The sequence below is a fragment of the Schizophyllum commune genome, assembly GCF_000143185.2.
Source record: "Schizophyllum commune H4-8 unplaced genomic scaffold SCHCOscaffold_3, whole genome shotgun sequence".
Taxonomy (NCBI): Eukaryota; Fungi; Basidiomycota; class Agaricomycetes; order Agaricales; family Schizophyllaceae; genus Schizophyllum; species Schizophyllum commune.
The window spans coordinates 1,583,907-1,610,805 of record NW_026089540.1 but is presented as its reverse complement, the minus strand read 5'-3'; the positions used below and the strand labels follow the sequence as shown (position 1 = coordinate 1,610,805).

General features: G+C 58.1%; 10 protein-coding genes across 10 annotated transcripts; 6 read left to right on the top strand and 4 right to left on the bottom strand.

Annotated features, from left to right (window-relative positions):
• Positions 1–611: 611 nt before the first annotated feature.
• Positions 612–5,530, bottom strand: SCHCODRAFT_02685446 (uncharacterized protein). Its single transcript, XM_050346780.1, has 6 exons — positions 4,455–5,530; positions 4,085–4,400; positions 3,104–4,026; positions 2,634–3,038; positions 1,744–2,563; positions 612–1,624 (listed from the first exon to the last, which is right to left on the bottom strand). The coding sequence occupies exons 1-6, from the start codon at positions 5,367–5,369 to the stop codon at positions 858–860; spliced, it is 4,146 nt and encodes a 1,381-aa protein (XP_050201649.1). The 5' UTR covers positions 5,370–5,530; the 3' UTR covers positions 612–857.
• Positions 5,531–6,098: 568 nt separating this feature from the next.
• On the bottom strand, positions 6,099–7,121 carry SCHCODRAFT_02614963 (uncharacterized protein). Its single transcript, XM_050344689.1, has 2 exons — positions 6,655–7,121; positions 6,099–6,604 (listed from the first exon to the last, which is right to left on the bottom strand). The coding sequence occupies exons 1-2, from the start codon at positions 7,026–7,028 to the stop codon at positions 6,433–6,435; spliced, it is 546 nt and encodes a 181-aa protein (XP_050201648.1). The 5' UTR covers positions 7,029–7,121; the 3' UTR covers positions 6,099–6,432.
• An 89-nt stretch (positions 7,122–7,210) lies between these two features.
• Positions 7,211–10,579, bottom strand: SCHCODRAFT_02569047 (uncharacterized protein). Its single transcript, XM_003033757.2, has 12 exons — positions 10,311–10,579; positions 9,789–10,250; positions 9,587–9,714; positions 9,267–9,522; positions 9,057–9,208; positions 8,726–8,965; positions 8,396–8,582; positions 8,203–8,342; positions 7,979–8,068; positions 7,834–7,922; positions 7,539–7,773; positions 7,211–7,465 (listed from the first exon to the last, which is right to left on the bottom strand). The coding sequence occupies exons 1-12, from the start codon at positions 10,384–10,386 to the stop codon at positions 7,298–7,300; spliced, it is 2,223 nt and encodes a 740-aa protein (XP_003033803.2). The 5' UTR covers positions 10,387–10,579; the 3' UTR covers positions 7,211–7,297.
• SCHCODRAFT_02493342 (uncharacterized protein) lies at positions 10,507–10,928 on the top strand (the record flags this gene model as incomplete). The annotated part of the gene is made up of 2 exons (XM_003034338.2): positions 10,507–10,584; positions 10,674–10,928. The coding sequence occupies 2 exons, from the start codon at positions 10,507–10,509 to the stop codon at positions 10,926–10,928; spliced, it is 333 nt and encodes a 110-aa protein (XP_003034384.1).
• Positions 10,929–11,513: 585 nt separating this feature from the next.
• SCHCODRAFT_02192238 (uncharacterized protein) lies at positions 11,514–12,836 on the top strand. The gene is made up of 5 exons (XM_050342026.1): positions 11,514–11,840; positions 11,926–12,148; positions 12,232–12,359; positions 12,476–12,663; positions 12,724–12,836. The coding sequence occupies exons 1-5, from the start codon at positions 11,735–11,737 to the stop codon at positions 12,790–12,792; spliced, it is 714 nt and encodes a 237-aa protein (XP_050201647.1). The 5' UTR covers positions 11,514–11,734; the 3' UTR covers positions 12,793–12,836.
• Positions 12,837–12,854: 18 nt separating this feature from the next.
• SCHCODRAFT_02463122 (uncharacterized protein) lies at positions 12,855–13,967 on the top strand (the record flags this gene model as incomplete). Its single annotated transcript, XM_050342632.1, has 3 exons — positions 12,855–13,053; positions 13,134–13,277; positions 13,333–13,967. Coding segments are annotated over 3 exons (978 nt in total), but the record flags the coding sequence as incomplete, so codon positions are not given.
• Positions 13,968–14,426: 459 nt separating this feature from the next.
• SCHCODRAFT_02492393 (WD40 repeat-like protein) lies at positions 14,427–17,451 on the top strand (the record flags this gene model as incomplete). Its single annotated transcript, XM_050342966.1, has 3 exons — positions 14,427–14,745; positions 14,798–14,937; positions 14,989–17,451. 3 exons carry the CDS (start codon positions 14,427–14,429, stop codon positions 17,449–17,451), a joined length of 2,922 nt encoding a protein of 973 aa, XP_050201645.1.
• Positions 17,452–17,944: 493 nt separating this feature from the next.
• SCHCODRAFT_02614950 (uncharacterized protein) lies at positions 17,945–22,091 on the bottom strand. The gene is made up of 12 exons (XM_050344688.1): positions 21,959–22,091; positions 21,652–21,906; positions 21,246–21,603; positions 20,627–21,193; positions 20,308–20,576; positions 19,724–20,257; positions 19,322–19,674; positions 19,032–19,271; positions 18,840–18,978; positions 18,459–18,788; positions 18,286–18,405; positions 17,945–18,232 (listed from the first exon to the last, which is right to left on the bottom strand). The coding sequence occupies exons 1-12, from the start codon at positions 21,959–21,961 to the stop codon at positions 18,209–18,211; spliced, it is 3,192 nt and encodes a 1,063-aa protein (XP_050201644.1). The 5' UTR covers positions 21,962–22,091; the 3' UTR covers positions 17,945–18,208.
• Positions 22,092–22,187: 96 nt separating this feature from the next.
• SCHCODRAFT_02532425 (uncharacterized protein) lies at positions 22,188–22,884 on the top strand (the record flags this gene model as incomplete). Its single annotated transcript, XM_050343552.1, has 4 exons — positions 22,188–22,432; positions 22,480–22,549; positions 22,596–22,797; positions 22,851–22,884. Coding segments are annotated over 4 exons (551 nt in total), but the record flags the coding sequence as incomplete, so codon positions are not given.
• Positions 22,885–24,868: 1,984 nt separating this feature from the next.
• SCHCODRAFT_02614949 (uncharacterized protein) lies at positions 24,869–26,788 on the top strand. The gene has a single exon (XM_050344687.1). The coding sequence runs from the start codon at positions 25,227–25,229 to the stop codon at positions 26,496–26,498; it is 1,272 nt and encodes a 423-aa protein (XP_050201642.1). The 5' UTR covers positions 24,869–25,226; the 3' UTR covers positions 26,499–26,788.
• The last annotated feature ends 111 nt before the right edge of the window (positions 26,789–26,899 follow it).

Here is a 26,899-nt window from a genome sequence, read left to right as displayed (position 1 = left end):
AGGCCTCCGTGGTGATGGGTGTGAGACTCGGTGGCAGGGACGGGTGGGGAGACCTGTTCGGTGACGGGAGGGGGGACGGGCGCGAGGGGCTCGCCACTGTGCTGATTGTGGCCGCGGCTCTCTTGGTGGTGCTCGCCGCCGAGCGCGTCGCCGATCTTGTCGAGGAGGGACATGGTGAACTGGCTTGCGATAGGATGTGGGGGAAGCTGCGAACGATGCTTTGTGCTTTAGCGCTGAGGCTTAAGTACGCGTCGGATGGACAAAGGCTGCGCGTCAACAAAGGGATGCGGGACAAAGGCTAGGATGCGCTATCTCCCGGCAGTGCCGCGCGATATATACCTGACGATGGCGCAAAGGCGACAGGCTATGGCAGTGCTAAGCCAGGTGGTGGCGGAGAGGAAGCTGTTGAACCAAGAGATTCCCATAGATCAAGTCTACGCGCCCATAGATCACTACTACTGCGCTGCGATAGCATCGCGGGCGCCCTGGTGACCGGAGGGGAGGAGGCGATGTACGGCTGATCGGGACGGATCGCCGACAAACACGAAGAACCTACCAAGAGAGGAAAGCGTTATCGCCGAACGGGACCCACAACACAACATTAAGGTGAGAGCATGCGGGGAATGGAGATGGAATTACTAGGGTATATGTAGTATATGGGTATAACTAGTACAAGTAGCCGTTAGTCCAAGTCAGGTAGTCCGATTACACAGAAATAAGGTATGGAAGGAAGATGAAGCCGTAAAACAAGAAACAGAAAACGAGAATCAGCAGTCCGCGAGTCCTATCCAAAAGCAATATCATCTGTCCGTATAGCAACGCATATCCGTACAGCAACACAAATTACACACTTCATTCTACTGCTTCTTGGGCTTCTTCGCGCGACGCCCGCTCTCCCAGGTTACAGGGCCGCCTTCCTCGACATAGTCGTCGTCGTCTTCGTCGTCGTCGGTCTCGTCTCCCCGACGGCGCTTGCGGAAGGGGCGCGACGGGCCTGCCATAGGAAGACGCGACGGTCCTGCAATAGGTTGCTCTGGTGGTGGATGATATATGGGATACCTTGGAGGCTGCCTGAATATAGAGGCCCCGGGTTGGGACACAGATGCATCCACTGGCAACGCGTGGGCGGCCCGAAGTGACTCATTCAAGCTCGCGTACGTGTCGACCGACGGTCCTGGCAGTATCAGCCTCGGAGGCCGACTTCCGGTCGCGGCAGAGGCGCGGGCAGAAGGCCGCTGGTCAGCATCACCAGCAACCTCTTCGTCCCTCCGCGTGCGCTTGGGTGCAGGTGCAGCGTCCTCGGTCGCTTCGTCCCGGCGACGCTTGCTGCCGCGAGGGGCGGGGGGTTGTGTCGAGGACGTTCTCGGCGGTTGTTGCGAAGATGTGGCCGACGCAGTCTTGCGCTTCTTCGTCGGCTTGGAGGGTTCGGCGTTATTCCCGCCCTCGTCCTCACCCTCAGCGCGCTGACGCTTCCGGCTTTTCGAGCGCGTGACTCTGCCTTGAGCGCCATTGCCTGCGTTCTGCACCATCTCAGCTGCGGTCGCCATCTCAGCTGCGGTGGAGTTGAGATTGCGGATGAGCAGCTGCGCGCCGAACACCGGATCCAGAGGTGAGTAGGACAGTCCTATAAGAATGTGTCAGCACGCCTTCAAGAAGATTGGATGGACAACAGAGAGAGAGAGAGAGGGAGGGAGACGACTCTGGAAAATGGATAGATTGGGACTATGGTTGGATCTTACTCACTGATGATGAGGTGCACTTCCGCCAGAATGACACGCAGGTCCTGACCCAGCGTGCGATCGTCGTACCGGATGGGTAACCATTCCTGGTGTTCCTCGAGGATCTCGCGCCGGGACCGGAGTGGTGGGCGCGGTTTGGCATTCTTCTTTTTCTTCTTTTCCTCCTCGTCCTCGCTGTCCTGCCTCCGCCCCTCCTGGCTCGACTGGCGCTCGTCACGGGGTTCACTCCCTTGGCCGGCACCTGCACTGCAGCCGCCGAGATTTTCATCCTGCCGACCTCGGACAATTCCACGTTCGCCTGCCGTCGCGTCGACCTGCGCCGGCCCGCTGTTGTTCGTCGGTTCTGCGTGAAGCTCTTCCGGTATGCCTTCGGCCTCCATCGCCCTCGCTTCGACGGTGCTACGAGTCGGAACATTCCAGTCCCCGTAGTTGACAGGGACGTCGCCGGGAGAGTTGAACCGGCGTCTGGGCAGCATCTCAAGCGGGTCTTGATCTTGCTGACCGTCCTTTTTGTTGCCCTTCTTGCCGCCCTTTTTGCCGCCCTTCTTCGCACCCTTCTTCTTGTTGTTCCCCTCGCTCCCGTCGGGTGCGCGGAGCGGCGACTCGTCGTCGCCGAGCTCAGCGACCGTGAAGGTGTACGCGTTCTCGCAGGCCACGAAGAGGACGACCCTGGTCTGAGCGGGGTACACGGGATCCATAGGTCCCCGTGCCGGTGGTTGTGCGGATGTGGAGGGTCCTGCTTGGCCCTGAGGGTCAACAACGGGTGGATTATTCCGATCCGTGGCGATTGCGAGATTCCAGGAATCGAAGAAAAGTCTTTGAACCTGAAGGAGAGCATCAGTCGTGCAGGCTACGTGAGGATAAAGGCATTCCGGTTAAAGGTCGTGCACTCACTTGTTCGTGGATCTCGCCCTGGCCTATCTGAAGGGCCTCCTCCACGGTCTCGTCTTCCGAGCGCGGGACCACATATAGTAAAAAGGGAATCGGACAGCGCGACTCATCGCCCTGTTCTCCATCCCCCTGATGTTCAAATTCAAGCCCCTCTTCGTCCGCAGCGTGTGAAAAATCGTCTACGCTCTGGTCGCGCGCTTCTCCCTCGAGACCGCGACTGGTCGTAATTCCATCTTGTACGATTTCCGGGCTCGCATCCGAGCGCTCTTGAAGTTCCGCATGGAGATCGTCATCTGGTACCATGGCCTCTTCGGGGAAAAGCTCGCCAGTCAGTCTGCAGGCCGTTCGCACCGCGTTCAATAGCCATGGGCCGCCCAACTTGATGGAGTTCACAAAGGCTTGCCGAGCCTGCGGTCAGTGTCAGTGTCGATGGATCTGGAATCAAGGGGGAGGACACGAGTGATCTGACACACCTTACTGGGCGGGGTCTTCTTCTTCTTATCAACACCTTTCTTCTTTCCCTTTTCGCCTGACCCTTCATTGAGTGGAGCTACCGCTGTGCCAGTGGTAGAAGGCAGGGTTGCTGCATGCTCGGCAGGGGAGGAGTTACTTTGTCCGGTCTCATCAACCTCAAATTCGCCAATTACAGCCTGCTGCACAACGTCCACCTTTGCGCGCCAAAGATCGACCCAACCGACATAGTCTGACGGGGGTGACGGCTGGGAAGTGGGCGTTTCTTGTTCCGGGGCTGACGACGACGACGGAAGTGGCGAAGGTAAACGTGAACGAGGCGAAGGCGGATGAGGCGAAGGTGGATGAGCCAAAAGTGGACGAGGGCTCTGGCCCTGCTGCCCAAATTGCGTCGAATCATGTAGCACGGAAGCTGGCGCTGTGGCGAAGGGGACAACCTTGGGTAGATCGATGTTGATTGTTCCGCCGGTCAGCGTTGCCGACTCGGAAGTGGCACCAGGAGATAGGACGTTGCCCGTGTCGGGATATAGACGCCCATTGCCTGTTCCAGGAGATGACCACACACCCGTCGCCCTTGCAGATGCAATAAACTCGAGAAAAGGGCCGGCTACCCTAAGGTCTGCGTCTGACGGCCAGGGCGAAGAACGATCGGGCGCGCCATGCTCAGCCGCGCCAGTGAAATCCTCCGATGGCACAGCTGGTTCTGTCCGGGGAGTAGGTGAATGGATCGACAGTCTCAACGAAAGCTGGGAACCAGGACCTAGCAGGATCGGAGAGGAATTGTCGATTGAGTATGAGACGGTTGCAGCTGGGGTCTGCGCACCTTGGCCTCTTGCATCGGTGGCGGTAGGATACGTCGGGCTTGTGTCAACAAGCCTCTCAGCTTCGCGAGGCGCGGTCGCGTATGGATCTGCATGTTGGTCAACTTTTGCAGTCGTGAGAATATGGCACGCCACAAATGTAGCACCTGGTCAACGACTCACCTGTGATTGCGCTGGGTCCCCAAGGTCTCGGGACCTCCCTATCCTCTGCGTTGAGCAAGTTGGGGATGGAAGGACGTATTATAGTGGGCGGGGCCAATGGCTCTTGCTGTGCGGTGGTCCCCGAGCTCGATATTGTGGCACTTGTGGGCGTCCAAGACGCTTGTTCGAGTTGAGGACCCTCTTGAGGAGAACGATGGACAGGAATCTCATCTGCGGCGCTGCTGTCACCATTATCTGGCGTAGCTGCGTGTCGGCGATAGTTTGTGATGGACGAGGTAGGCGGTGATCTTGTCCTAGCGTACGAGGAGCGTGCTTCCTGTGTAATGTTAGAAGGGCCGGCCCCGGCACTTCGCAGAGCAGCCGCCTCTACCTGTTCGGGCGACGAACGAGGGGAAAGAACGACATCGTGTTGGAAGCGATCATCTTCCATGTAGGCGAAACGTTCCCGGTCGTCCAAGTCGCGGAAGAAGAGTGTCGACCCGAAGTCGGTCACCGTGGAGCGAGGCTCGTACTGGTCGTCGTCAAGCTGATCGACGTTTTCGCTGAAGCCGCTGAAGGGGGAGCCGTCATCTTCGTCGCCCACATGCACGGCGTCGTCCTCGTGCACCAACATCCCATCATCGTCCTCAGCATACTCTAGTTCATCGCCACCGCGGCTGCCCATGCCTTCACTGATGTCGGCGCGGTCATTACTGACAGCCCTGACGATAGCTCTATCAGGTCTTCCAGCCAGAGTTCGTTCTGCGCTATCTGTATTGTGCTCCTCGCTACTGGAGATGTCGGTGAGATACGCGTGGACCTCGACTGAGCTCGCGCTCGAGGCGCTGCTTCGGTGCCGTGGTGGGACGTGCTGCAGTGACGGCTGCGGCGTTTGAGAAATTGGAAGGACTACATGGGCGAACATGGACAGGGATGGTAAAGGATACTGTGCAACAGGCAGAGAAAGACCTGCGGAGTGGCAAAGTCCAGTGGCGTGGGAAGAGGACGCCGGAAGCGAGTCAAGGGCACCGAAGTTCGGCCACAGCGCATGGGAGTGCGCTGGCATTTGAGGGAGGCCTTGAGGTGCTGAGGAAGGCGAGGGATTAGGCCCCGATCGGGATGAGGATGTGAGGGGATGGGGTTGCTGAGTGTCGTGAGGTACTCGCAGCGGGCGACGCATGACGGCGTTGGCCGCGGACGGTTCAGGCTCGCCAGGTTGAGTACGAGCATAGCTGATGCGACGACCGGTAAGAGCACGCTCGCTAATTGGCTGCTCGGTGTAAGACTTGTCGCTGTGATTGGACATGATGAAAGAGGTTGAGATTGTTGACGATATACTGTGTTGTAGGGAAAAAGCGCTCGTCGTTGTGGATAGGTTGTGAATACGTCGACAAGCTATATGCTTTGTCGATTCGTGGCGCGTCCTGAGACCTATGGCTCAAGAGTGAGGAGAGGGATGTGTTGATGAGAGGAAAGGGTGCCAATACCAGCCTTATAAACCATTCCCTCCGATTCTTCAGCGCCCACACATGTACAAACTCCTCCCACGCACGTACCTTCGCTTTAGAATCGCCGGATGGTCTGTGCGCTCTGCACTGCATCCAGATCTTCGCGAGATGACATGCTGTGGAATAAGCACCTTAAGCCTCAGAATAAGCACCAATGGCTCAGGAGGATGCATATTTGCGCCCACACATGCGGGGCACCCACATTGCTACTCCAAAGGGAACAATAGCGAGGAGTGAGATCCATCGTACATTGGGTGAAAGGCGTGAAGACTGATCTGTTGAACGCGGGCGTCAGTCAATGGAGCGCCGAAAGACAAGCAATAGAATACCGGAAGTCAATGGCTGTGTGCAAATGCATAGTCAGTACCATCTTGACCTGGAGGGTCAGTTATTGTGGCCTGAAGGAGAATACTAAGGAGGAGTGCAAAGGCGTCAAAGGTCCAAGCCTGCGTTTTGTGCACCCACTGTCCACTGTATGCAAAACAATAGCAGCGGGAGAGAGACGACTGTACTTGCGTACCGCCTGCGTTCGGGTCTCTGCCTGTAGCAGATATGCACACCAAAATATCGACATGCGCCGGGCAATTCGAGGTGGATGAAGGTAGCGAGCCACAATCTCTCCTTCACAGTCGATTCGTCCGCGTCAGATAGTGGTTATACAAGGCACATGCGGAACGAGTTACTACTCATATAGGCGAGAGGTACGCGTTCCAGCGTCCAATCTGGCGACGCTATTCGGAAGCTGGCGTATGCCAACTCCCGTCGCGTGTGCAATGGGGAGAGAAGATGCAAGCGCCGGTGCGTGATAGCGCACTCGGCGGGGAACACAAAGGTCAGCGAGGAGATGGCGAACAACAGCATCTATCTGCGACGCTTGCGATCCCTCGAGCGCCCGCGTGAAGACGACGATGCGCTCGACCCCGAGTCCGACCCGCTGCCCGAGTCCGAGTCCGACGACCTCGACGACGCCGAACTCGACGAGTCGCTATCCGAATCTGACCCCGAGTCCGACGCGCTCGATGCGCTACTGTCCCTGCAAGGCTGATCAGCACGCCGACCTCACAGATCAACTTCAGTACGCACCTTCTCGCCCTCTTCCTATCCCTCCCTTTCTCCTTGTCCTTCCCCTTCTCCTTCGCCTCCTTCCTCTCCCGCTCCTTCCTCTCCTTCTCCCTCTGCTCCAGAATCTTATTCGCCGTTCCCTCCTTCCGCTTGAACTCCTCGGGCACCTCGACGCTTGGTGTCGCGCCCAGCGCTTTCAGCGCGGAGGGCCCGCCCTTCTTTGCTAGCGCTTTTGCTTGCTCCAGTTGCTGTGTCCGCGATGGTCTGCTAACGTATGGCCGCGAGCCCTTGCAGTCGAAGATAAAGTGGCCCGTGCCGAGGCATTTTTGGCAAACGGTGCTCGGAGTGGCGCGGGGGCGGGCGTTTGAGGAGCGATGGGGTGCATATTTGGACATTGCAGGTCGTTACAAAAGGGGCACGAGGATGGAAAGAGGTCCGTTGAGGGAGCACGCTGCGACGATGACGGGAGGAGGCAGAGTAATGACGTGGGAAGGTGGCTTGATCGCTGTCAGCGACGATGACGGCGCTTGCCACAAAAGTCGCAAGTAGGCGAGCAGGCTTGACCAAGAACACTGGTATGCTCGGGATAGACTGCAGACACAAGAACAATGTGCTGGTCGCTTGACTGATTCTTCCAACTCTACTCTACTCATAATTACAATCCTCAATGTGTCTTCACCTCTCCCTGTACCCTCCCCTCACCCGTCGCCCCTGGGTTCACCTGCAAGACCGCATGTCGCCCCTTGGCAACATATGACGGGTTTACCGCCAGTGTCGTGTATGAGCTCGTGGGAGCAGCCGCGGAGAGTTCTGGGTACATCGTGCTGACACGCTGAGGAAGAAGCGTCAGCGATTTTGTTCACAAGCACACACCGTTGTCCCTCAACAGCCAGATGTGTACTCACCTTCGCCATCTCCTTCAACCTCGTCGGCACGATGAGCACGTCCGGCGCAGTTTGCTCCCAAGGGCGAGGTTCCCCGTCGCCTGATTGAACCTTGACGCTCTCGCTCTCGGACTTGCCTGCACCATTGGGCTTCGTTTTCTCCGGCGAGTCCGTCGTCCCAATCGTCAGCCCACTCAGATGCGCGACGTCGAGATGTACGTCTCCAGGGTGCAGTCCAGGGAAGAGGGGATAGAAGCTAAGGGCAATTGCGATTAGTCACAAGAGTTATCAACGAGTATGTGAGAGCGAAACCTACCTTCTCTGCTCTAGCATCACCCGATACAGATTTGCCACAGGATCGCCCGACTCTGGAGGTCCTGCGCCGCGCTTGAGGAGGCGTTCTGCCTAAGGAGAGCATCAACTATGAACTTCGAGCTTGTCGCGGTGGGAACCCTGCTCACCTGCAAGTGGAACACCGTCTCCGCCGACGTCGCCGCGAAAGAGACGCCATTGATGGCAAAGCGGGCGGGATTGGGCAGGAAGCGGATGCGCTGGTATGGGTGTCAGCGAAATGTCACTTGCGACCGCGGATTTCGGAAGGGGGGGAGGGGGTTGCGTAAAGCATACTCGCCAGTGGTATACATAGTTCTGCCAGCCGACTTGAAACTAAGATCACCCCACTCACCTCATCAAAGGCCTCAAACCCAGCAAGCTCCGCCTGCGGGAACGTCAAGTGGTTGCTCAGCGCGTCGCGCACGCTCGGAATGAGCAGTGCGAGGCGGCCGCCCTTGCTGCCTAAGGGCTTGCTCTCGCCTTCGCCGGCGTCTAGTATACATGCGTCAGCTACAATACTCATCACGTAGCACGCAGGAACGCACCTTCACCGCCAGCTGATTCGCTAGCACCCCCACCCCCGCCTCCTCCCGTCGCCCCACCAACCGGCCCCACCCCATTCAGCCACCGCCTGAGTGGCATGAGGAAGCGCCGGAGAAACATACGGTGCAGCGGCTCGTCGGCGTCGCCCGTCTTGATGAGCGGGTGCGCGGAGTCGAGGAAGGGGCCGAGCTGGGAAGGGTGAGTTAGCATAGGTGTTCCTCGTTTTTCGATATAGGGGGGCAAGCGGGCAGCAGTAGGCTTCAATTTAAGCACACAGCCGGTGGAGGGGGGCGAAGAAGCAAAGTAAACAGCAGCAGAATGGCATCACTCACCAAAACCACCACATCCACCGCCTCCTCCCGCAGCGCGGCGAGCGCGCTCTGCCACGGCGCGAAATTGAGGTCGCTATCTGATGTATAGGGGCCGGCAAAGACAGCCATAGTGAAGGGGGCGGAGGAGGTTGAGGGTGCCGGGTAAGGTGTCGAAGATGAGGGGGTCATTGAAGGCGTTGAGGATGAGAGGCCGGAAGGGATAGAAGGGAAGTAGCCGGGTGGTGGAGGGAGCGGGGGAAGCTGTAGACGACGCGTCAGTCGAACGTACTACGAAATGCGAAAGCATGGACCACGACATGCAGGAGAAGATGTCGAGAATGTGCCTACTCACCACCAGCGCCTCCTCCGCTACGAACGTTCCCGCGCCATTCCTTCCTCTCAGCGCCACGATTGCGCCCGGAAATAGAGCTAACGGCGCACCAGGGATGGTGACGATAGGTGCGGGCGTTCTCTTGCTCTTCTTTTGCGAGGGTGTGCTGGATTCTGCAGGCCATTCGCCAGTTAGTTGAGGCCACGCTCACATATTGCCATAGGCACTTACCTAACTCCTGACTCGCTCCGTTCGTTTCTGCATTGCCATCACCGGCCTGCGCGCTTGGCGAAAGGGCTGAAGTACTGTCGACCGCGGATTGTGCCACCCCACACGCCCTTCCCACCACCCTGAACCCCTCCGCAAGCCTCAATGGTGCCCCGCCCACAGCGCCGAGATACCTCGCAGTCTCGATGCGGAGGGTACTGTCGGCAAGTTTGGCCCCGTCAGTGTCCGAGGTGACGCGACCGACGACAAGAGTGAGGTCCTAAACACATGTATCGACGTTCAACTATGATCTACACATGAAGGGGGCAGAGACATGAACGTACTGATGACTTCGATGCTGGGTCCTCGGGCGGTTCTGTCCCGTAATGGGTTTGGACAAGGTTCACGAAATCTTCAATGCGGTCGTCGAGGGCGATGGAGCGGTCATGGATTGTGGAGTACATGTAGCGGTCTTATGGTGGATAAAGGAGCGTGAAGAAAACCAGTCAGCAAGACGCATTCATGTCCAGACGATTGACCACTCACAAGCCCTCGCCTTCTTCGCCTCCTCGCTCATGTCCGGGCCCACAAAGTGGAGATGCGCAGCCCTCGCCGAGCTACTCGTGCCCACAATCGTCGACCCACCCGTACTTGGGCCAGCCACAGGCACATCAACATCCATAGGCTCTGCCTTCACCGGCGCCGCCCTCCCTCGCTGAGCAAACGGGGGCAAAGGACGCGAGCCGCTGGACCCCATACCCATCGCCCGCATGCCCGGTAGCGCTCGCGCCGCTCCCCTCGTTGCCACTGCAGGTGCACGCGTCTTCGCTCGCTGGCGCTCCTCGTCCGCGAGCTTGCGATGCAGGCCCGCGCGGATGGCGTTGAGCTTGTCGGCGTCGAAGGCGGGCGGCTTCCCGCGGATGTCCTTGCCCATCTCCCACTTCATGGCCTCCCATTTCCAGAGGAAGCTGTCGGCGTCGAGGCCGTGGTGGGTGCAGAGCTGCACGGCTGGAGGGAGCGTAAGTGATGGTCAGCGAGGGAGACCAGTCGTTAATCATCGTCACTCACATTCTTCAAGGAGCGCGTCATTGTTGGCGAGGTCGTCGCCGAACTTTTCCTTGAGCTCGTCGCGTAACGCGTCCATGATGGTGGAGGTAATGACGAGATCGCGATCGCGGCGCGTCTTGTCACCGTGTGACGACGCGTGTCGCGCGCCGCCGCCGTTGCCCACGACCTTTATCAGACAAATACTGTCATCTGCGCCATGTCTGTCTCGCGTCCTGACGATGACCAGTCCTTCTTTACCAGGGAGCGTGAGCGTCTGTCGCGGGAGATCGCCATCGTGAGTTGCACTGCACTGGGCCGAATCGACCTCAATCTCCCAACTGCTTCCCTTACTCTTACGCTCACGCTGCTCTATCTCTTCGGCAGTCCCTCGAGTCTCTTCTCTCCTCCACCAACGGTCTCAATCGACATCTGGAAGAAGCCCTCGGCATGACGAAGGAATACGACACCGTCGCTGCCCTATGGGGTGCTTTCCATGAGATGATGCGAGGGCCTAATGCCGGCGATGTGACCGCGACAAGCGAAGATGCACCTGTGGCGGGCATTCCGGGTACAGGTGGGCATCACGTTGCTGTCACCACGCCTGCGGCGAAAGAGAAGAAGAGGGAGGAAGAGGAGTGAGATTGCCGGAATGTGAATGAGGTGCGCGCATATCATCCTTGACTTTCAGTGAATCTTATGAGATATTGCCATGCCTAGCAACGAGTGTGCTCGCCTTCTGTCAAGCCCCGCATACGACACGATTGCCAGTCAACAGTCACTAGCCGCGATAGATTTGATCTCACCGACGAGAGGCCCGCCGTCTCCCTTCCCTACGCTACGGAGCGACTGGCGGTACTGCTCAAACCGATGGGCGTTGCGCGTCGGCCTTCGGTCGTGCAGACGCGATCTGGCGGGCGGGGCCGTGCGTTGACATTGAAGGCTAGTGCCCGATCGATCAAGGTCAGGCTGTAGTAATGCGCACAGCTGTATGACCTGCTCCATGGTCAGGCAGTCTATCTGTACCTAAGTAGCATAGATCTTGGGGCTTTACGGTGGCGCAGGCTTTGCTGATCCATATTTGCGTTTGCTTGCGCATATTTGCTCGAACTTGCTGACTTCGTTTCCACGTGCTTTCCTCCCCGCCCGCGTCCATCCCTTTTCCTGAACTTCCATCTGGATGGTTGCCTTTCTCTATACACAATATCTACTCTCTGTGTGAAACCTTGTGCAGAGCTGATACTTGGCTGATACACCAATGCATCGATATCAATAACGCATGATCAGCGCAGCCAGGGCGCGCGCCCGGTACGGCTGCCGCGGGAAACAACCCATGGCCAGGGCGCAACAGGGCGAAATGAACAACATGCATCAGCTGTTGCTGCAACAGGGGTGCAAAATAGGCTACTGGGAGCGCTCACAGAGGCGGCCTGCTTTTGACGCTCATCATGGGGCCAGCCACGAAGGGAGCAGCGTCGAAGGCTGCTAGCCCAGCGCAGGCAAACGGGAAAGCTAGCGCTGGCGCTGACCGCCCGGCGCTATATACCTTGCGATGTGCGTGGGTTTGTTTGTTTTTCTAACTCACTCGTACCCTATGCACTCTGGCTCAACAACCATCGAATTCACCGCCATTCCACAGATCTATCCAGCGAGAGCACCCTTCCGCAGATACCTGCGAAGAAGGCTAGCAAGCTTGCGCGGGCTTTACACCTCGACTTCGGCAAGTCAAAGGATAAGAAGGCCAACAATAGGACAATATACGCCACATTCATCCTCGACGATGGCGAGGGTAAGAAGCCTGCAACAGTGAATGACGAGAGCAAACGCTGCGACCTCGGCGAGAAGGAAGTCTCGATAAACTTGTGAGTCAGACTCATCTCGGGGAAATGTTGCCGGGCTCACTACCTTCAAACCCTTCTTTTACCGAACGTACAACTCGGATCAGCTCTGCCCGAGGAACGTCGAAGCTCAAGATTGCCCTCTATGCCGAAGGAAATAAGGGCAAAGATGACCTCCTTGCCTCGAAAGAATGCGATATGACGGCGCTAGCGACAGAGAGGCAACTTGCTCATGGTACGTCTTCACCTTCAACTATGATTCCTTCGCTTCTCCCTGCGCATGCGCTACTCGACTTTCTGTGTATGCGACATCCACTTCTCGTGCACGCGATCGACCTTTCACCCCCACAGTGACCCTCGACATCGTCGACAAATCCCTCCTGAGCAAGTCGCCTCGCCTCGCGCTCGAGATCAAAGTCGAGCGAATCGGACAGGTTGATACGAAGGAGCTCGCTGCACCTCTGGCGTTCCCAGAGAAGTGGGTGAAGATGGAGCGGCATGTGAGGGCGTTGTTAGCGATTGGCGACGTGTTGTCGGAGGTGCGATACTTTCCCCGCATCTGAGAACCATGATCCTGTCGCTGAGCGAAAGCTATACAGATGGACCCCCGCGCAAAGATGGTCATCTCCTTGCTCAATCTCGGATTCGAGGTGAGTACTACGAACTGATCATGTTACGCACGCCGTGTGAGCCATGACGGTTCAAGTAGTGCTAATCCCCACCCCAGGCCTTCAGCGACCGCCTCAAGCGCAACGACGCCATCCTCGCTCTCATTGACGACATGAGCGCGGCAATCCAAGTCACCATTGACCGCGATGATCCCCAGTTCGAGGAGCAGAGGGAGAAGCAGCGGGAGACGAGGGATGCGCTGATTATGGAGATTTATTGTTGTTTGTCGTTTATCAGGTCGTTGAGCGGGGTGGGGGTGGGTGAGTGTCTTTCGCTAAGCTCGATAGATGGGCAGTGATCTGTTATAGCTGGGCATTGGCTGACAAGGTGTGAACTACAGTGAAGAGACTATCGACGGAGACCAGCGAGCGCGTGGATGCCCTTTCGAAGAGCTTGAAGACTTTCATATTCGAGGTGGAGACGAAGGGGTATCTGGATACGCAGCTGGCTGTGTTCAGAACGGAGAAGCTAGCGAAAGAGCTCGGTGAGGTCCTTCTGTGCATCCTTCACCTTCGCCTTCATTGAACTTGCATCCACAGTGGATGAGAGAATATTGAGCTCCCTGCCCGCCGCGAAGGACGTACAGCCCGGTTCGACCAAAAGCTGCGCTCCAGGTACACGCGTCGAGCTGCTTCGCGAGATTGAAGATTGGGCGTTCAACCCCGATGGCAAGCGCGCTTACTTCCTATACGGCGCCGCAGGCAAGGGCAAGTCAGCCGTCGCGCACGCTGTCGCCCTGCGACTGCGCACCTCAGGCGCCCTCAGCCCCTTCTTTGCTTTCGATCGGACCACGCGCGATCGCGAGGCGCACCAGCTCTTCCCGACCCTTGGGTCGCAGCTAGCGAGGAGGAACAAGGCTTACCATGACAGACTGTGCAAGATGGACGCAGACGACCTGGGCACGCGCGATATAAAGGATCAGATGGGGCACTTGATCATGGACTTGCTGGGTGCGGAGGATACGGTACTGGTCCCCGTCGTCTTCGTCATCGACGCGCTCGACGAGTGCCCGGACTCGGATGCGATCGACGAGGCGCGGAGTACAAGGCTGGCTGAAGAGCGTCGCACGCTCCTCGAGTGCCTCCGCCAATGCATTTCGACAGACCGCCTCCCGTACAACATCCGCTTCCTCATCACCGGCCGTCCGGACGACGATATCCGCACCTACCTCGCCTCGTCGCAGAGCCTCCCCATCACCCTCTCCTCCATCGACGACGCGCGCGGGACCGAAAGTGACATCCGCCTCTTCGTGCGCGCCAAGCTCGCCGGCACGCCCGTCGCGCACATGGCCGACGACGTCGCGAAGGCCGCGCAGACGCTCTTCGAGTGCGCCGCGCTCCTGTGCCGCGAGCTGACCAAAGTAAAAAGTCCCAAGCGCGCCGCGCCGCGCGGAGACCTCGTCGCCCGGGTGATGCGCGCGCCGGGGCAGGCGCTGTACACGACGTACCGCGCGATTCTCGAGATGCACTTCGATGCGGAGGATGAGGAGGGGATGGAGGTATACAGGCGCATCCTGACGTGGATTCTGCTGGTGCAGAGTCCGCAGCGGCGCGCGGTATTTGCTGGGTTTGCTGGGGTGCTGCTGCCGGGGGTGGCGGTGGAGGACATCTTGAGCGGGTTGGGGTCGCTGCTGATGGGCACGGTCGAGGAGCACGACCAGCCTGTCCGTCCGCTGCATACGTCTTTTCGAGATTTCCTCCTGGATGGCAGTGCGAGTGGTCCTTTCGCTATTGAGCTGCGAGCCGAGTCGCATGCGGACCTGGCGGACGCATGTCTCTGCATTCTGAACGGCGAGCTGCGCTTCAATATTTGCCAGCTGCCTACTTCGTTCTCACTAAACGAGGACATCGCCGATCTTCCCAAGCGGATCGAACAAAACATGAGCTTGTCCCTGCAGTATGCTTGCCGTGCGACGGGAAGTCATCTGGAGCTCAGCTCGAGTGCCCCTGCAGGTACGCGTTTGATTCTGCGTCGCGATGGGCCTCGCTCACCTGCCCTGGCTAGAAAACATCTCTCCACGCATCTATCCTGCTGTGGAACGTTTTCTGCGTCGCGGCTACCTGTTTTGGCTGGAGGCGTGCAGCCTTTTGCAAGCAGATGAAGGGGCGATATCTGAATTGCAGAGCTATCTAGCCTGGAGCAGGGTGAGTGGGTCCTCGTGTGCTCTGCGCAGTGTGATTCTAACTTGCGTGCAGTCCTACGGTGTGTCAGACTACGAAGAGCTTGTGGCAGACTACCTCAAGTTCTTCATCCGCTTCAGGGAAGGCATCATCGCCTCCGCGCCGCAAGTCTATATCAGCGGACTGGTCTTCGCGCCTCGAAATTCGCAAGTCCGCCGGCTGTATAGCCCGATGTTCAGTCGCCTCATACGCGTATCTGAACAAGCGATAGAGGACGACTGGCCTGCGGCGGAGCGCTCGCTAATCAACGCCGGCAAGGGCGCGTACCAAGTTATGTTCTCGCCGGATGGCAGCCGCATTCTGTCTCGCTTGAGGGACGATACCGTGCGCGTCTGGGACGCGGACACCGGGCGCCAGATTGGCGACACCTTCGTGGTCAAGCATGACGATGTAACCCTTGTGTGTCTCGCACACGATGGGTCACAGGTCGTGTCCTGTGCGAAGGACCACACGATTAAGGTCTGGGACCTAAACACCGGTCAACAAATCGGCGCGACAGTCACGACACACGACGACTGGATCGAATGCGTTGCGTTGTCTTCAGACGGTCGGCATATCGTCACTGGCTCGCACGATCGCACGGTCCGCGTATGGGACGCGCTGACCGGACGTGCAGTCGGTGAGGCGCTCAGAGGCCATACAAACAACGTCACGTCCGCTGCGTTCTCTCCAGACGGAAAGCACATACTATCAGCGTCCTGGGATCGAACTATTCGACTCTGGGAGGTAGTCGCCGTGCCAAAATCTGTTCACACCTTCAATGGCCACAGCGACAACGTCAACGTCGTCGTGTTCTCGCCCGATGGGAAATACATCGCGTCCGGATCCGCAGATCGCACCGTTCGCGTGTGGGATGTCGCATCCGGCCAGCAGGTCGGCCAGCCTTTGAGAGGGCATGACGATCATGTTTGGACGGTCGCATACTCTTCGGATGGCAGACATCTCGTGTCTGGGTCGTATGACTTCGCTGTCCGGGTCTGGGACGCGGGGACCGGCCAGCAGATTGGTGCGACTTTGCAAGGCCATGACGCTTCTGTCATGTCCGTAGCGCTCTCGCCAAATGCGAAGTCCATCGTGTCTGGCTCGGAGGATCGCACCATCCGTATATGGGACGCACCGATAATAGAGCATCGCGGCGACGACAGGCCAAAGCCCTTATCCCGTGCGAATGGCGAGGCGACACTATCGCCATTGTCAGCTGACGGAGCTGCAGGGCACACGGACTGGGTCAACTGCGTCGCCTTCTCTCCTGACGGAAAATGCATAGCATCCGGCTCAATCGACTGCACTGTACGTCTATGGGATGTGGCGACGTACCATCAAATCGGCCAGTCACTAGAAGGGCATACAGCCCAGGTGAACTGCGTCGCCTTCTCTCCGGATAACAAACGCCTGTTGTCCGGGTCCAGCGACGGCTCAATCCGGCTGTGGAACGTCGAGACGGGGGCGCAGTCCTCGCAAGTCTTTGATGGCCACCGCGGCCATATACTTGCTGTGGCTTACTCACCCGACGGCACGTTGATCGCGTCCGGCTCGCAGGATAGCACCTTTCGTCTCTGGGATGCAACGACGGGCGAAACCGTTGACGAGCTCAAGGGACATGGCGGCGGCGTTGCTTGCATCGGTTTCTCACCGGACGGCAAGCTTGTTGCTTCCGGTTCGCAGGATCACACAATCTGTATATGGGACGTAGCAAGTAGGAAACAGCTAGGAGAGTCGCTCGCCGAGCACGAAGCGTCCGTCACGTCCATCGCTTTCTCTCCAGACGGCAAGCAAATCGTTTCCGGCTCGCATGATCAAACACTGCGAGTTTGGGACGTCGCGTCGAGGACGCAAGTGGGCGACGCGCTCACAGAGCACGACCACGGCGTCTTTGGAGCTGGGGATCTCGTCTTCGGGGAGGTTAACTCTGTTGCATTCTCCTGCGATGGCAAACGAATCGTGTCCGGCTCCAGTGATCGCACCATTATCATTTGGGACGCAGAGACGAGGGAACCTATAACGGAACCACTGAGAGGGCACGATGGCTTAATCACCTCTGTGGCGCTCTCTCCAGACGGAAGGACAATCGTGTCGGGCTCCGCAGATCATACGATCCGAATCTGGAGTGCGCCCGCAGGCGACGTCGACACCTTGCAGGCGGAGCCTCACTACGAGATCGCTTCGCAGCTCGACTTCAAACGCACTTCAGGCTGGCTTCAATCCGGAACCGACGTGTGCTTTGACTGGATCGTTGACCTGGTCGGCATGGATCAGATGGACTTTTCCGACGACGAGGATGAGGAGCTTGACCTTGCGCGCATTTTGTGGATACCACGACACCTTCGCCCCTTACCATTTATATTTTCCCCTCATCATCGATCTATGGTACCGTCAGCCCAGCCTCATGTCTCTGTAGATATATCTGGAGCTGCACTGGGGAAGGATTGGACTCAACTGTATTCACTTGTCAACTCTAGAAGCAGTGCATTATCATAGTAACGCAGTCAGAACAGCAGAACAATGCACGTCGCAATGAAAGCATAGGAATCCCTGTCCTCCATCTCGAGTCTTAAGTCCCTCATACCCGAGTGCTAAACACTTATCGAGGTTGAGAACGGATTCATCGGCACTTTCCGTCCGCATCACGTGCTGGACCTGTCGGTTGGTTCTCACGATATCCCCGCATGGTAGAAAAGGATAAGGCGGCGTACCGAAGGGGTTGAAAGCCACATACGAGCTCTGATAGAGCCGTCTATGCAATTCAAGCACGCTTTGACTGTTTATCGAGCGCGAATTGAACCATCGAACCCAATAGCGCGAACTTTGCACCGCGGAAGCACATTGTGTGCCAGCGGGCGGTCCTGTAGCTTTCTCTCATGGGATGGTCTCATGCCCGTCAGGCTTCTACCCAAAGGGAGCATAAATGAAAAAATATACGGGACCATTGATAGCCCAAAGCAAAGTTCGATGCCGCGCAGGCGGCATACTTCCCACAGCTAGGATGTTTGTACCTCGCACGGTGACACATACAAGAGAGCTCACGCGCATTTCTCTAGAGAGCGGGACAGCAAGCGATGCTTGAGGTAACACGCGCGTTACAGTTATAGTACAAAAGACATGTACAAAGTCATTCGGTTCGTCAATACGTAAGGCGAGCGGCGACCCTTCCTGCCGGCTCGTTGAAAGGGCGTCGCCCTGCTCGTCGCTGTCGGCCCACTCGCAGTCTTGCATCCAGATATCCTCAACCCGCTCATCAGATGTCCGCCCATGTTGCGACCTAGCGGATCCGGTCAGCAATAGGCCCATCATAGAGCTCAATAAAGGACTCACCCAACTGAAGCCCTCGAACTCCTGCTGGTCCCGCGCCGACAACTGGCCGTGCACAGGCGTAAGCGTCGGCTGCTCCTTCGTGAACTCCTCGTCGAAGTTGCTCGTGTCTGCACTACCTTTCTGTTGACGCAAGTCAGCTATCATCATCCATCTCCCCCTCGACTGGTGCTCACAATCGTCGGGAAGTACGGCGGCGGTATCCGCTTGTTCAGCACGTCGTCGAAATTTACGTCCTTGAAGAACGGCTGCCGCTTGATCTCCTCCGCGTCCTCCTTGCCCGCGCCCAGTCGCCGCTCGGGGTTGCGCTCGAGCAGCTTCTGCAGAATCGCGACGGCGTCGCGGGGCATGGTGATCGGGTAAAGCGGCTCGTCCTCCAGGATAGCGTCGAAGATTTCATCCTCGTCGTCACCGCGGAAGGGAGACTGGCCAAGCAACATCTCGTACGTGAGAACACCAAAGGCCCACCAATCCACGGCGCGGCCGTAACGCTGCTCGAGAAGGATCTGAACCAAGAATAAGAGGACTTCCAATTGCACAAGAAAACTTGGACGCACCTCCGGCGCCATGAACTCGGGAGTACCGCAGAATGTGCTCGTTGTCTGCCCGTACCACATCTCCTCTTTGCACAGACCGTAGTCAGCCACCTTGACATGTCCGTCCAACGTCAGCAAGATATTGTCGAGCTTCAAGTCACTGCGCAATGAATCAGCATTGCATCTAAAGGCTGCCGTACGAGTGAGACTTACCGGTAGATGATCCCGTTTGCATGGAAGTACTCGAGCGCAAGTAAGACCTCGGACGCGTAGAACTTGGCTTGCCGTAGCGAGAACTGCTTCCGCTGGATGTGCAACATGAGATCGCCGCCGCTCACGTACTCCATGACGAAGTACACGCGCGTCTCCGTCTGGAAACACGAGTGCAGCCCAAGCAAGAACGGATGCCGCTCGCGCGCCGCAGCCAAGAACACACGCTTCTCGGACCGCGTGCTGAAGTCGCGTTTTAGTTCGAACTCTGCAAAAAGAAAACATTCACGAACCTCTCTACTTCATCATTGTCGATGATGAACTCCTTCTTCAACACCTTGATAGCGTACAGCCCGTTCGTCTTCTTCTCCTCCGCCAGCATGACCTTGCCGAAGTTACCCTTCCCGAGAACGGCGAGGAAGTTGAAGTCGTCGAGGCCGACTTTGCGCTTCCGCGTCGCCTGGCGGACGGGCTGCTGCGGCTGACCCGTTGGTGGAAGTGGACGACCGCCCATCGGCGTCTGCGGCGGCGAGACAGGTTGTGTCAGTGGTGGTGGCGGGCCTGGAGGCACAAATGGGCGTTGCTGCTGGGCGGGCAGGGGTGTCTTGGCCTGCACAGGAGATGTCGAGGTAGGGGTGCGCTGGCCCTGATAGAGGGATGAGTGAGAAGTAGCAAAGATGGCAAGATTCACGCACAGGGTAAGCCTGGTACTGGTCACCGGCTGGCTGCTCGTATTGTGACGATGGGCGACCCTGCGTCGGCTCGTATGACGGCGGAGGTACGCGACCTGGAGGTGGCCGACCAGCGGGCTGCTGCTGGTACTGCCCAGGCGCCGCCCCACCGCTATATCGCGCATCAGGCTGCTGCTGCTGCCGGTACGGGTCCGTCGGCTGCGTCGGGCTCAGCCGCATCCTATCCATCGACGTGCTCAGCTTCTCGTCCTGGCTCGACACCGGTGCATGCGTCCGCGTGCGCGCCGCGCCCTTCTGCTGGTTAATGAGCCGCATGTCGCGCAGCAGCCGGTTCGCCGTCTCCATCGACATCCCGCAGAAGTCGGGGACGAGGTGCATGCAGTTGGCGTGGCAGGTGATGTCGCACTCGGAGCACTTGCGCGCGTTCTTGCGGCCAAGGGGGAGCATGTAACCGCAGTGGCAGCACCAGTTGGCGCCGATGTTGGTGAGAGGTTCGAAGCGGTGGGGAATACGGTGGTTGATTTTCTCCTCGTCGTCCTGTAGGGCAACTTAGCAGCAGAACGCATATTGCATGTGAACCGACGTACTCCAGTGTTCGACTTGGAGATACATTTCGTGACGACGTTCTCGTAGCACTTCTTGTGGCACGTGTAGCGACAATCCTCGCACTGATATCCAGCAGCATTGAACAAGAAGTCGTTGCAGAACGCGCACAGCATGAGCTGGTAGAATTGCCGCTGGACGAACTTGTGACCGTTCATCTCGTGCACCTCGCCCTTGCGCTTGCGCACGGCGCCCTGACGACCGAGACCACCGAGAGGAGCGTCCAAAGGCCGCTTGCGAACATTTTCCTTGACTGTGGCGCCGGTCGGTAATTCGTGACCTGGAAAGCATACAGATACTCACCGAAGTTCAAGCGAAGGGCGATGGCGCCTGCGGGCTCCACGGCAAACCACGCCTCGATTCCGTCAGCGCTTGGCGCACCAAAACCCATGGGGGCGCCCGGCTGGCCGCCCTGCGCAGAAAATAGTGGTGCGTCGGTTTGAGACATTCCGGGAGCTGCGGATGCGTCGCCCATGGCGTTGGCGGTGACCCAGCCGCCCTGGCCGCTCTCCATGAGCACCTTCTGTCGTCGAACGGCTTCTACCAAATCGCTGATGCGGATCCATAGCAAACCGATGGGCACCATGGGCTGCCCGACCTGCTGATCGTAAACCACAACTTCGACTTCATTGGCCTTGTCAACAGTGATCTCGAAGTCCTCGTTCCAGCGATCGGTACGTGAAGGGTGAGAGCGGGCCAGTTGTGTTCCCTCCACTTTCATGGAGACGATAGTTTCCGAAATCTGCTTGGAGGCAGATCTCGAGCGCACGATGGGAGCATGGTCGAGTTCGCGAGCGCCCTTAAGGGAAATGTACAGGGTTCCCGACAAGGGCTTTTGTCGCAGGTTGTCCTTCCGCTCGCCGTCCGGACCTATTCGGCTCATTAGCAAGTCGATAGTAGTGCGTTTTGCGGCGCCACGCACCTTGATCATCCTCCCCAGTGTCGTCTATGACATGCAAGTTCTTGTAGCGTTTCAACGCAGCCTGAAGCAGCTGTATCTTGCGCTCGTTCTCCACCTTCTTGTTCTCCGCATCTAGTCGAGATTTCTTATCGCCGTCGGCCTGATAGAGCTTGGCCATTTTGTCGATGCCCTTCTTGTACTGCATCTCGACCTGCAGTTTGAACTCTAGCTGGTGCAGCATACGGGAGATCTTGGCGGGCGTGAGTGGTGTGTCCGCTTTGATGAGGTCCAGCTGGGTGTAGTTGGTGCGGGGAGCGCCGTCGCCGGGGCCCGTCGCCATGTCCGACGATCCCCGCCCGCGCGGGTCTTTGGGCGGCACCTGGAGCAGTATCAAAGAGCTGCTCGATAACGACGCGCGACCACGTACCTGAGGTGCAGGCGTCCCGTCTGATCGCGAGCGATCCCTGCCATTTGCGAGCTCGTTCTTGCGCGCCTGAAGCTCGCGCAGGGTCTCCTCGAAGTACGAGAGGGAACGCTCGGTCTCCCTGATCTTAGCCTCGTTGCGGCTGAGGACATCCTGGTTCTGAGTAGCGCGGCGCAGGAGCTGGGACGCCTCGAGGATCTTGCGCTCCTTCTGGATGTGCTTGTACACCTCCTGGATCTTCTGGTCGATGTTCTCCGCCTGTGCGTGGAGATGGGTCAGCTGGGGACGCTGGGGACGTCGGCGGACGTACCATGGCCGATGGGCAGATAGCGTGGGTGCCGCGGGGGCGCTGGCGTTGGCGATGGTGGCCGCTGGGAGCAAGCAATGCTAGCCCAGCCTCAAAATCTGAAATCAGTCGACCGCTGCGATGCTGTGGGCGTGACTACACGGCTTTGTGACACCGGTAACGCAAAGTCACCAGGAGTCACGCGCTCTCGCGACGCGACGCGTCTTGCTCCTGATGCCCACCATCGCCTGCTCGACGCGCGTCGTCGCATCGTCCGACCACAACGGCGTCGCCCTCGTTGCGAGACATTATCTTACAGCAGGGGATGCGACGGAAACTGTCCACGATGTGAAATGCAAGCTTCCTGACGGCGTTGACGTCCTTGCGTCTTCCACCGTTTCCCTCGTCCTCTACGGCAGCGTGGGTCGACAAAAGATAAGCTCCTCAGATCTGTGCAACTCAGAGCTCGTTAAGTGCTTTCATGAGTTTATCGGCACTGCAAGCAGCTTCAACAGCCATACATATGCATACTAATGGACTTGTAGCATGCTGCTCAGCTCGGATTGGCACAAGTTGGGGATGTATGCTGCGACGGCTCAGATGGCCTTCCCCGAAGTGCGTCGAGCTCTGCGCTCTCTTCGCATCGTACTGATATCTGCAGTACGCCTCGACATCGAACGCTGCTCAGACGCTTGTCAACCCAATCAACATCTCACTCTGACTCAAATCAGCATACACTTTAGATGGACGACCAGTAGCGACTCTACATCCGACTCCAGCGCCTTCGCCGCCCGCCTATCTCTCGCTCATCGCAGCCTGTTATCAGACGCGATCCACCGCTTTGCCACATACCACCTCATCAGGTCAGCCCCTTACCCTTGTCAATTTACCGCATATATCTCACCAAGTACCCCAGACGCTACCCCCTTATCTTCGGTACATGGCACAAAGTGCGCCATTCTTTCGCGGGCTCGCGGCTCCGCTCTCCCCAGCAGCTGACCCCCTCTCCAGCAAATGGACATCGAGCACCGGCTCGCCGCAAAAATCTACGACTCTATCACCTCGATCATCTCCCGGTCATCTAATAACGCCTTCCGGGATGCCTGCGGCCGTCTCTTCAAGGTATGCGCGCGCCCAGACCTCGCATACATCCGCCTAGCTATCGCATATAATCCAGTTTTGGCATACAATCCAGCTTTCGCATACAATCCAGTTCTCGCATACAATCCAGTTCTCGCATACAATCCAGTTCTCGCACACAATCCAGCTCTCGCGTGCATCCGCCCTCGCAGATCTTACCTTATACTGACCCCGCCACGCAGAAACTCCACCGCCAGCGGAAGGCTGCCACGCAATCGTCTGCCTCGGCGTTGCAGGAATATATGGGGCCCGCGTACGACCCACCGCAGGCTGCTGCTGATGACGATACCGACGAGGACGATACTATCGAGGATGATATCGACGAGGTTGATAATGAGGAGGATGCATCGCACCTCGCTGACCTGCAATTCGCCATGCAGCGGCTGTACCGTGCGACCGTGAAGAAACCTAGATTCAAAGTTAGTACAATAACACAAGACTCATCATACTTCCTCGAACTAGTGGGACCGCACATGCATCCATTCTACCAACCTCGTCCTCTTCGCCCGCGTGTTCTGTGTTCGCTGCCCCGCGTGTCATATCTTTCTGAACTCACCCCTTGTTGCAGGGCTCCCACCAAGCCCGGCCCAGCCGTGATTCGGATGCGGAAGACGAGGAGCTTACCCGGTTGCCTTCGCCCACAAATTGCTGCTCGCCTTCGCCCGAAGCTTTCGGCTGGCCTTCGCCCAAAGCGCACCTCACGCCTTGTCGGTCTTCGAATGCCGTGCAGGATCTGCTGGACACGCCGGGCCTCGGGTCCGGCGACGAGTCGTCCACCACCGGTCCGCCCCTCACCCCCATGGATGACGATGCGCTGTGGGTGGGATTGGAGGCGGCGTCACCGTCGGCGCTAGGAAGGACAGTAGTATCGTCGCTCCAGCAACACGAGAAGATGCTCTTGGAGGATGAGGATATTGTGGGCGAGAAGGCGATGCTTACAGACAACTACGGCGATGCCTTCGACGACGGCGACACCTTCGACGACTACGGCGACGCCTTTGACGACGGCGATGAGTGGGAGGCCAGCCCTGACCCTCGTGTTTTCCACCAGGCGCTAGATGATTTCGACGCTGGCTCGAACTCGCACTCGGATATGTCTGTATACGAGTCCGACGACTCTCTTCTAGTCGAGCACGAGTGCCACGCCGACAATTCTGACAATGTTGACGACGCATATACAAGCTTGGTCGATGTCGCAGACGACTATCCGGTCAGCCGTGTTGCACAGGGCTTGCTGGGCGAGCGGTACGACGCTATCGACATTGACACGGACGAGGACGCGAGATCTCACGAGCCTGTCCTTTCGAGGTCGTGGCTACCAAGCCAGCATTCTGACGATGATATGCTGTCGTCTGATGACTTTATTTTGACGCAAAGCCTCGCTGCTACGCTCACGCCGCGCGCTGCCCGTGTACTCATTATTCCTGCCGCTCGGCCCGTTACCGTCTACGACTTCGACCACGACCTCCTCGGCGAAGATGAAGATGAAGAAATACCTCCAGTATCGCAAGAGACTCTGACTGCCGATGACTCCGACTCTGAGAACGACGACTGGGACTTCGATACGAACTCGTCTACGCTTGCTTCTGCCATTTCTGCGACGCCAGTTGCTCCTGCTCCCGTTCATCCGGGTCTCGTCGACCACGATTCTATTTTCGTCAACCACGAGCCCTTCCCCTCGGTTATCTATCCACCAGAACCCACGGCGACCTATTCACCAGAACCCGCGTCGATCAAATCGCCGGAGCCCCCTTCGCCTATCGAAGCCCTGGATTCCTCGTCTTTGTCATCGGGTCACTCTTCCTCGTCTGAAGCCTCGTCATTGGATCGCTCTGAAGCGCTTCTCACTCAACCTGTGCCTCCCTCGGACCGACTTGACACGCCCTCGAACCGTACTTTCTCTTCTTCTTCCTCAAACTGTACTTCCTCTGTCTCAAATCCTCCTGCTTCGCCCGTGGACCAGTGCTCGCCTTTTACGACTCGGTCTTCTTGTCCCTCGCCTCGCCCTTCTGCATCTTCGATTGACCCGCCTGCGCCCTCGACTCGCCCTGCTTCACCCTCGACCGCTCCAGCCTCTCGCGTTCCGTCAGCTGACCGTGTCTGCGAGGCCTCGTTGCTTTCCGAAGGCGAGTCCGACGTTCTGCTTTCCGACATGGACGTTGATCCGGCGGAAGGGCGCACGACCTCGTACGAAGAGGCGGGTACTTCCCCATACCATCGTGCTACTCCTGGCCCTTTGCTCGGTACCTGCGAATCAGGTCCCTGTCGCTCTTCTTCGCCGCCTGCGTCAGACTTGGGCGATACGCTGGACTTTGACGATGACGGCGACTTCAATGCGCAAGACCGACCATATGTTCACGAGAGCGGATGCGTCTTTAGCGCGCCACTAGATATGCCTCCCAGTCGAGGCGATGGTCAAGGTCCCTCCGATCCGCGCGACGCCTCCCCAACTTATGCGTCGCATGAAGCCTCCTCGATCATTCGAAGTACTCCTCCGGACCCCCATGAAGGCGACCTCTCCCACAACGAAGTTACGCTGGAACTCGACGAATCTGATTGTGCCATGGACGACGAAGTCAACTGCGCCCTGTCCTATGGCGCGTCTTCCGCAGACAATGCGCCCTCCGATAGCGCCGGAGCCCCTTGCGCCCTTGACGAGGTCACCTTACCTGTCAACTGTGATAGCCTTTCCGTCAGCAGTGATGCCCTCCCTGTCAGCGGTCGTGCTCTCTCTGCCGGCGGTGTCGACTTTCCTATCAGCGCTCTCACCCATCACTTTAGCGCTCCCACTTCGCCGCTCAACAGTCTCACCCCTCCTCTCAGCGGCCCTGGGCTAGCCTTGAACGTGGCAACTTCGCGTATAGATGACGCTCGGCAAGGTTCGTGCGCAGCCCTTCCAGGCTTCGACGAAGGCGCCTTGTTGCCGGAGCGGCGCGTCTTGTGCTCGGAGGGGCGCGTGCGGTGCCCGGAGAGGGACACCGTGCACCTAGGCAAGGACACCATGGACCCAGAGACGGACGCCCTATGCGCGGATACCAAGAGAGGCTCCATGCACTCGGTGCAATCCTCCCCCATATCGCCACAGGACGATATCTGGTCCGACAATGACCTCGAGGTGTTGACAGTGGTTGCCGAAGCGGGTCAGCCGCGCCTGGGCGCCTCGAGTGCTGGATTGAAGGCCGGCGGACAGGAGCTGGGCTGGAAGGCGGATCTGGCGGGCGATATGCTTCATCTGACGGACGATGTACTCGAGGATCTATCCGACGACGCGCCCTTCCACGAGAAGGATGACGAGTCGGATCGGGAGCAAGGACGCTGGCGACTCGGAGGGGAGACTGCGGGCTCCTTGGATGTTCTGTGGAAAGCTGGAGTGTTTTCGCACGACGAAGGTCTGCTCTCCGACAGCGATGACGATCTACGATAGCTGGTCTTGCGGTACGTACCGATACCTACTCTAAACTGAGTTCGATTTGGGCTTCGTCTATCTCTGTTATGTCTTCGCCACGAGTTCAACGCAAAACGAGCGCCCGTCCGTCTCAAGATAGACTTCAATGAAGTGAGTTGCCAGGTCTAGAGCGCGAGCCATTCAAGGTTGGATTGCTTTGGGATATCCGAGGGCGGGTTGCCGTGTGCACAGCCCCGTGGCTGATGCCAATGCTGCGCTGCGATGTTGACGTGGAGGCATTGGAGCAATCCTGGGGTCATTATTGGGCTCGGAGGCCTGCAAGTTGTGGCATGCCGTGCCGTGGAATTTACTTGGGGAAATGTTGGAGTGCGAGGCTGAGCGTGTGACTGGGGAGCGTGAGGGCCTGTTTGCTGGCAGAC

Coding starts and splice junctions, on each gene's coding strand:
- SCHCODRAFT_02614963 (XM_050344689.1), bottom strand. CDS start 7,028: ATGTCCAAATATGCACCCCATCGCTCCTCAAACGCCCGCCCCCGCGCC. Junction 6,605..6,654: donor GATAGGAAGAGGGCGAGAAG/GTGCGTACTGAA, acceptor TCAGCCTTGCAG/GGACAGTAGCGCATCGAGCG.
- SCHCODRAFT_02614950 (XM_050344688.1), bottom strand. Junction 21,604..21,651: donor ACGGGACGCCTGCACCTCAG/GTACGTGGTCGC, acceptor ATACTGCTCCAG/GTGCCGCCCAAAGACCCGCG. Junction 18,789..18,839: donor CCGAGTTCATGGCGCCGGAG/GTGCGTCCAAGT, acceptor TTCTTGGTTCAG/ATCCTTCTCGAGCAGCGTTA.
- SCHCODRAFT_02569047 (XM_003033757.2), bottom strand. CDS start 10,386: ATGGACGCGTTACGCGACGAGCTCAAGGAAAAGTTCGGCGACGACCTC. Junction 10,251..10,310: donor TGACGCGCTCCTTGAAGAAT/GTGAGTGACGAT, acceptor CGCTCCCTCCAG/CCGTGCAGCTCTGCACCCAC. Junction 9,715..9,788: donor GGCGAAGAAGGCGAGGGCTT/GTGAGTGGTCAA, acceptor ATCCACCATAAG/ACCGCTACATGTACTCCACA.
- SCHCODRAFT_02192238 (XM_050342026.1), top strand. CDS start 11,735: ATGGGGCCAGCCACGAAGGGAGCAGCGTCGAAGGCTGCTAGCCCAGCG. Junction 11,841..11,925: donor GGCGCTATATACCTTGCGAT/GTGCGTGGGTTT, acceptor GCCATTCCACAG/ATCTATCCAGCGAGAGCACC. Junction 12,664..12,723: donor TTGGCGACGTGTTGTCGGAG/GTGCGATACTTT, acceptor AAAGCTATACAG/ATGGACCCCCGCGCAAAGAT.
- SCHCODRAFT_02685446 (XM_050346780.1), bottom strand. CDS start 5,369: ATGTCCAATCACAGCGACAAGTCTTACACCGAGCAGCCAATTAGCGAG. Junction 4,401..4,454: donor CTCGTTCGTCGCCCGAACAG/GTAGAGGCGGCT, acceptor AACATTACACAG/GAAGCACGCTCCTCGTACGC. Junction 2,564..2,633: donor AGGGCGAGATCCACGAACAA/GTGAGTGCACGA, acceptor GCTCTCCTTCAG/GTTCAAAGACTTTTCTTCGA.
- SCHCODRAFT_02614949 (XM_050344687.1), top strand. CDS start 25,227: ATGGACGTTGATCCGGCGGAAGGGCGCACGACCTCGTACGAAGAGGCG.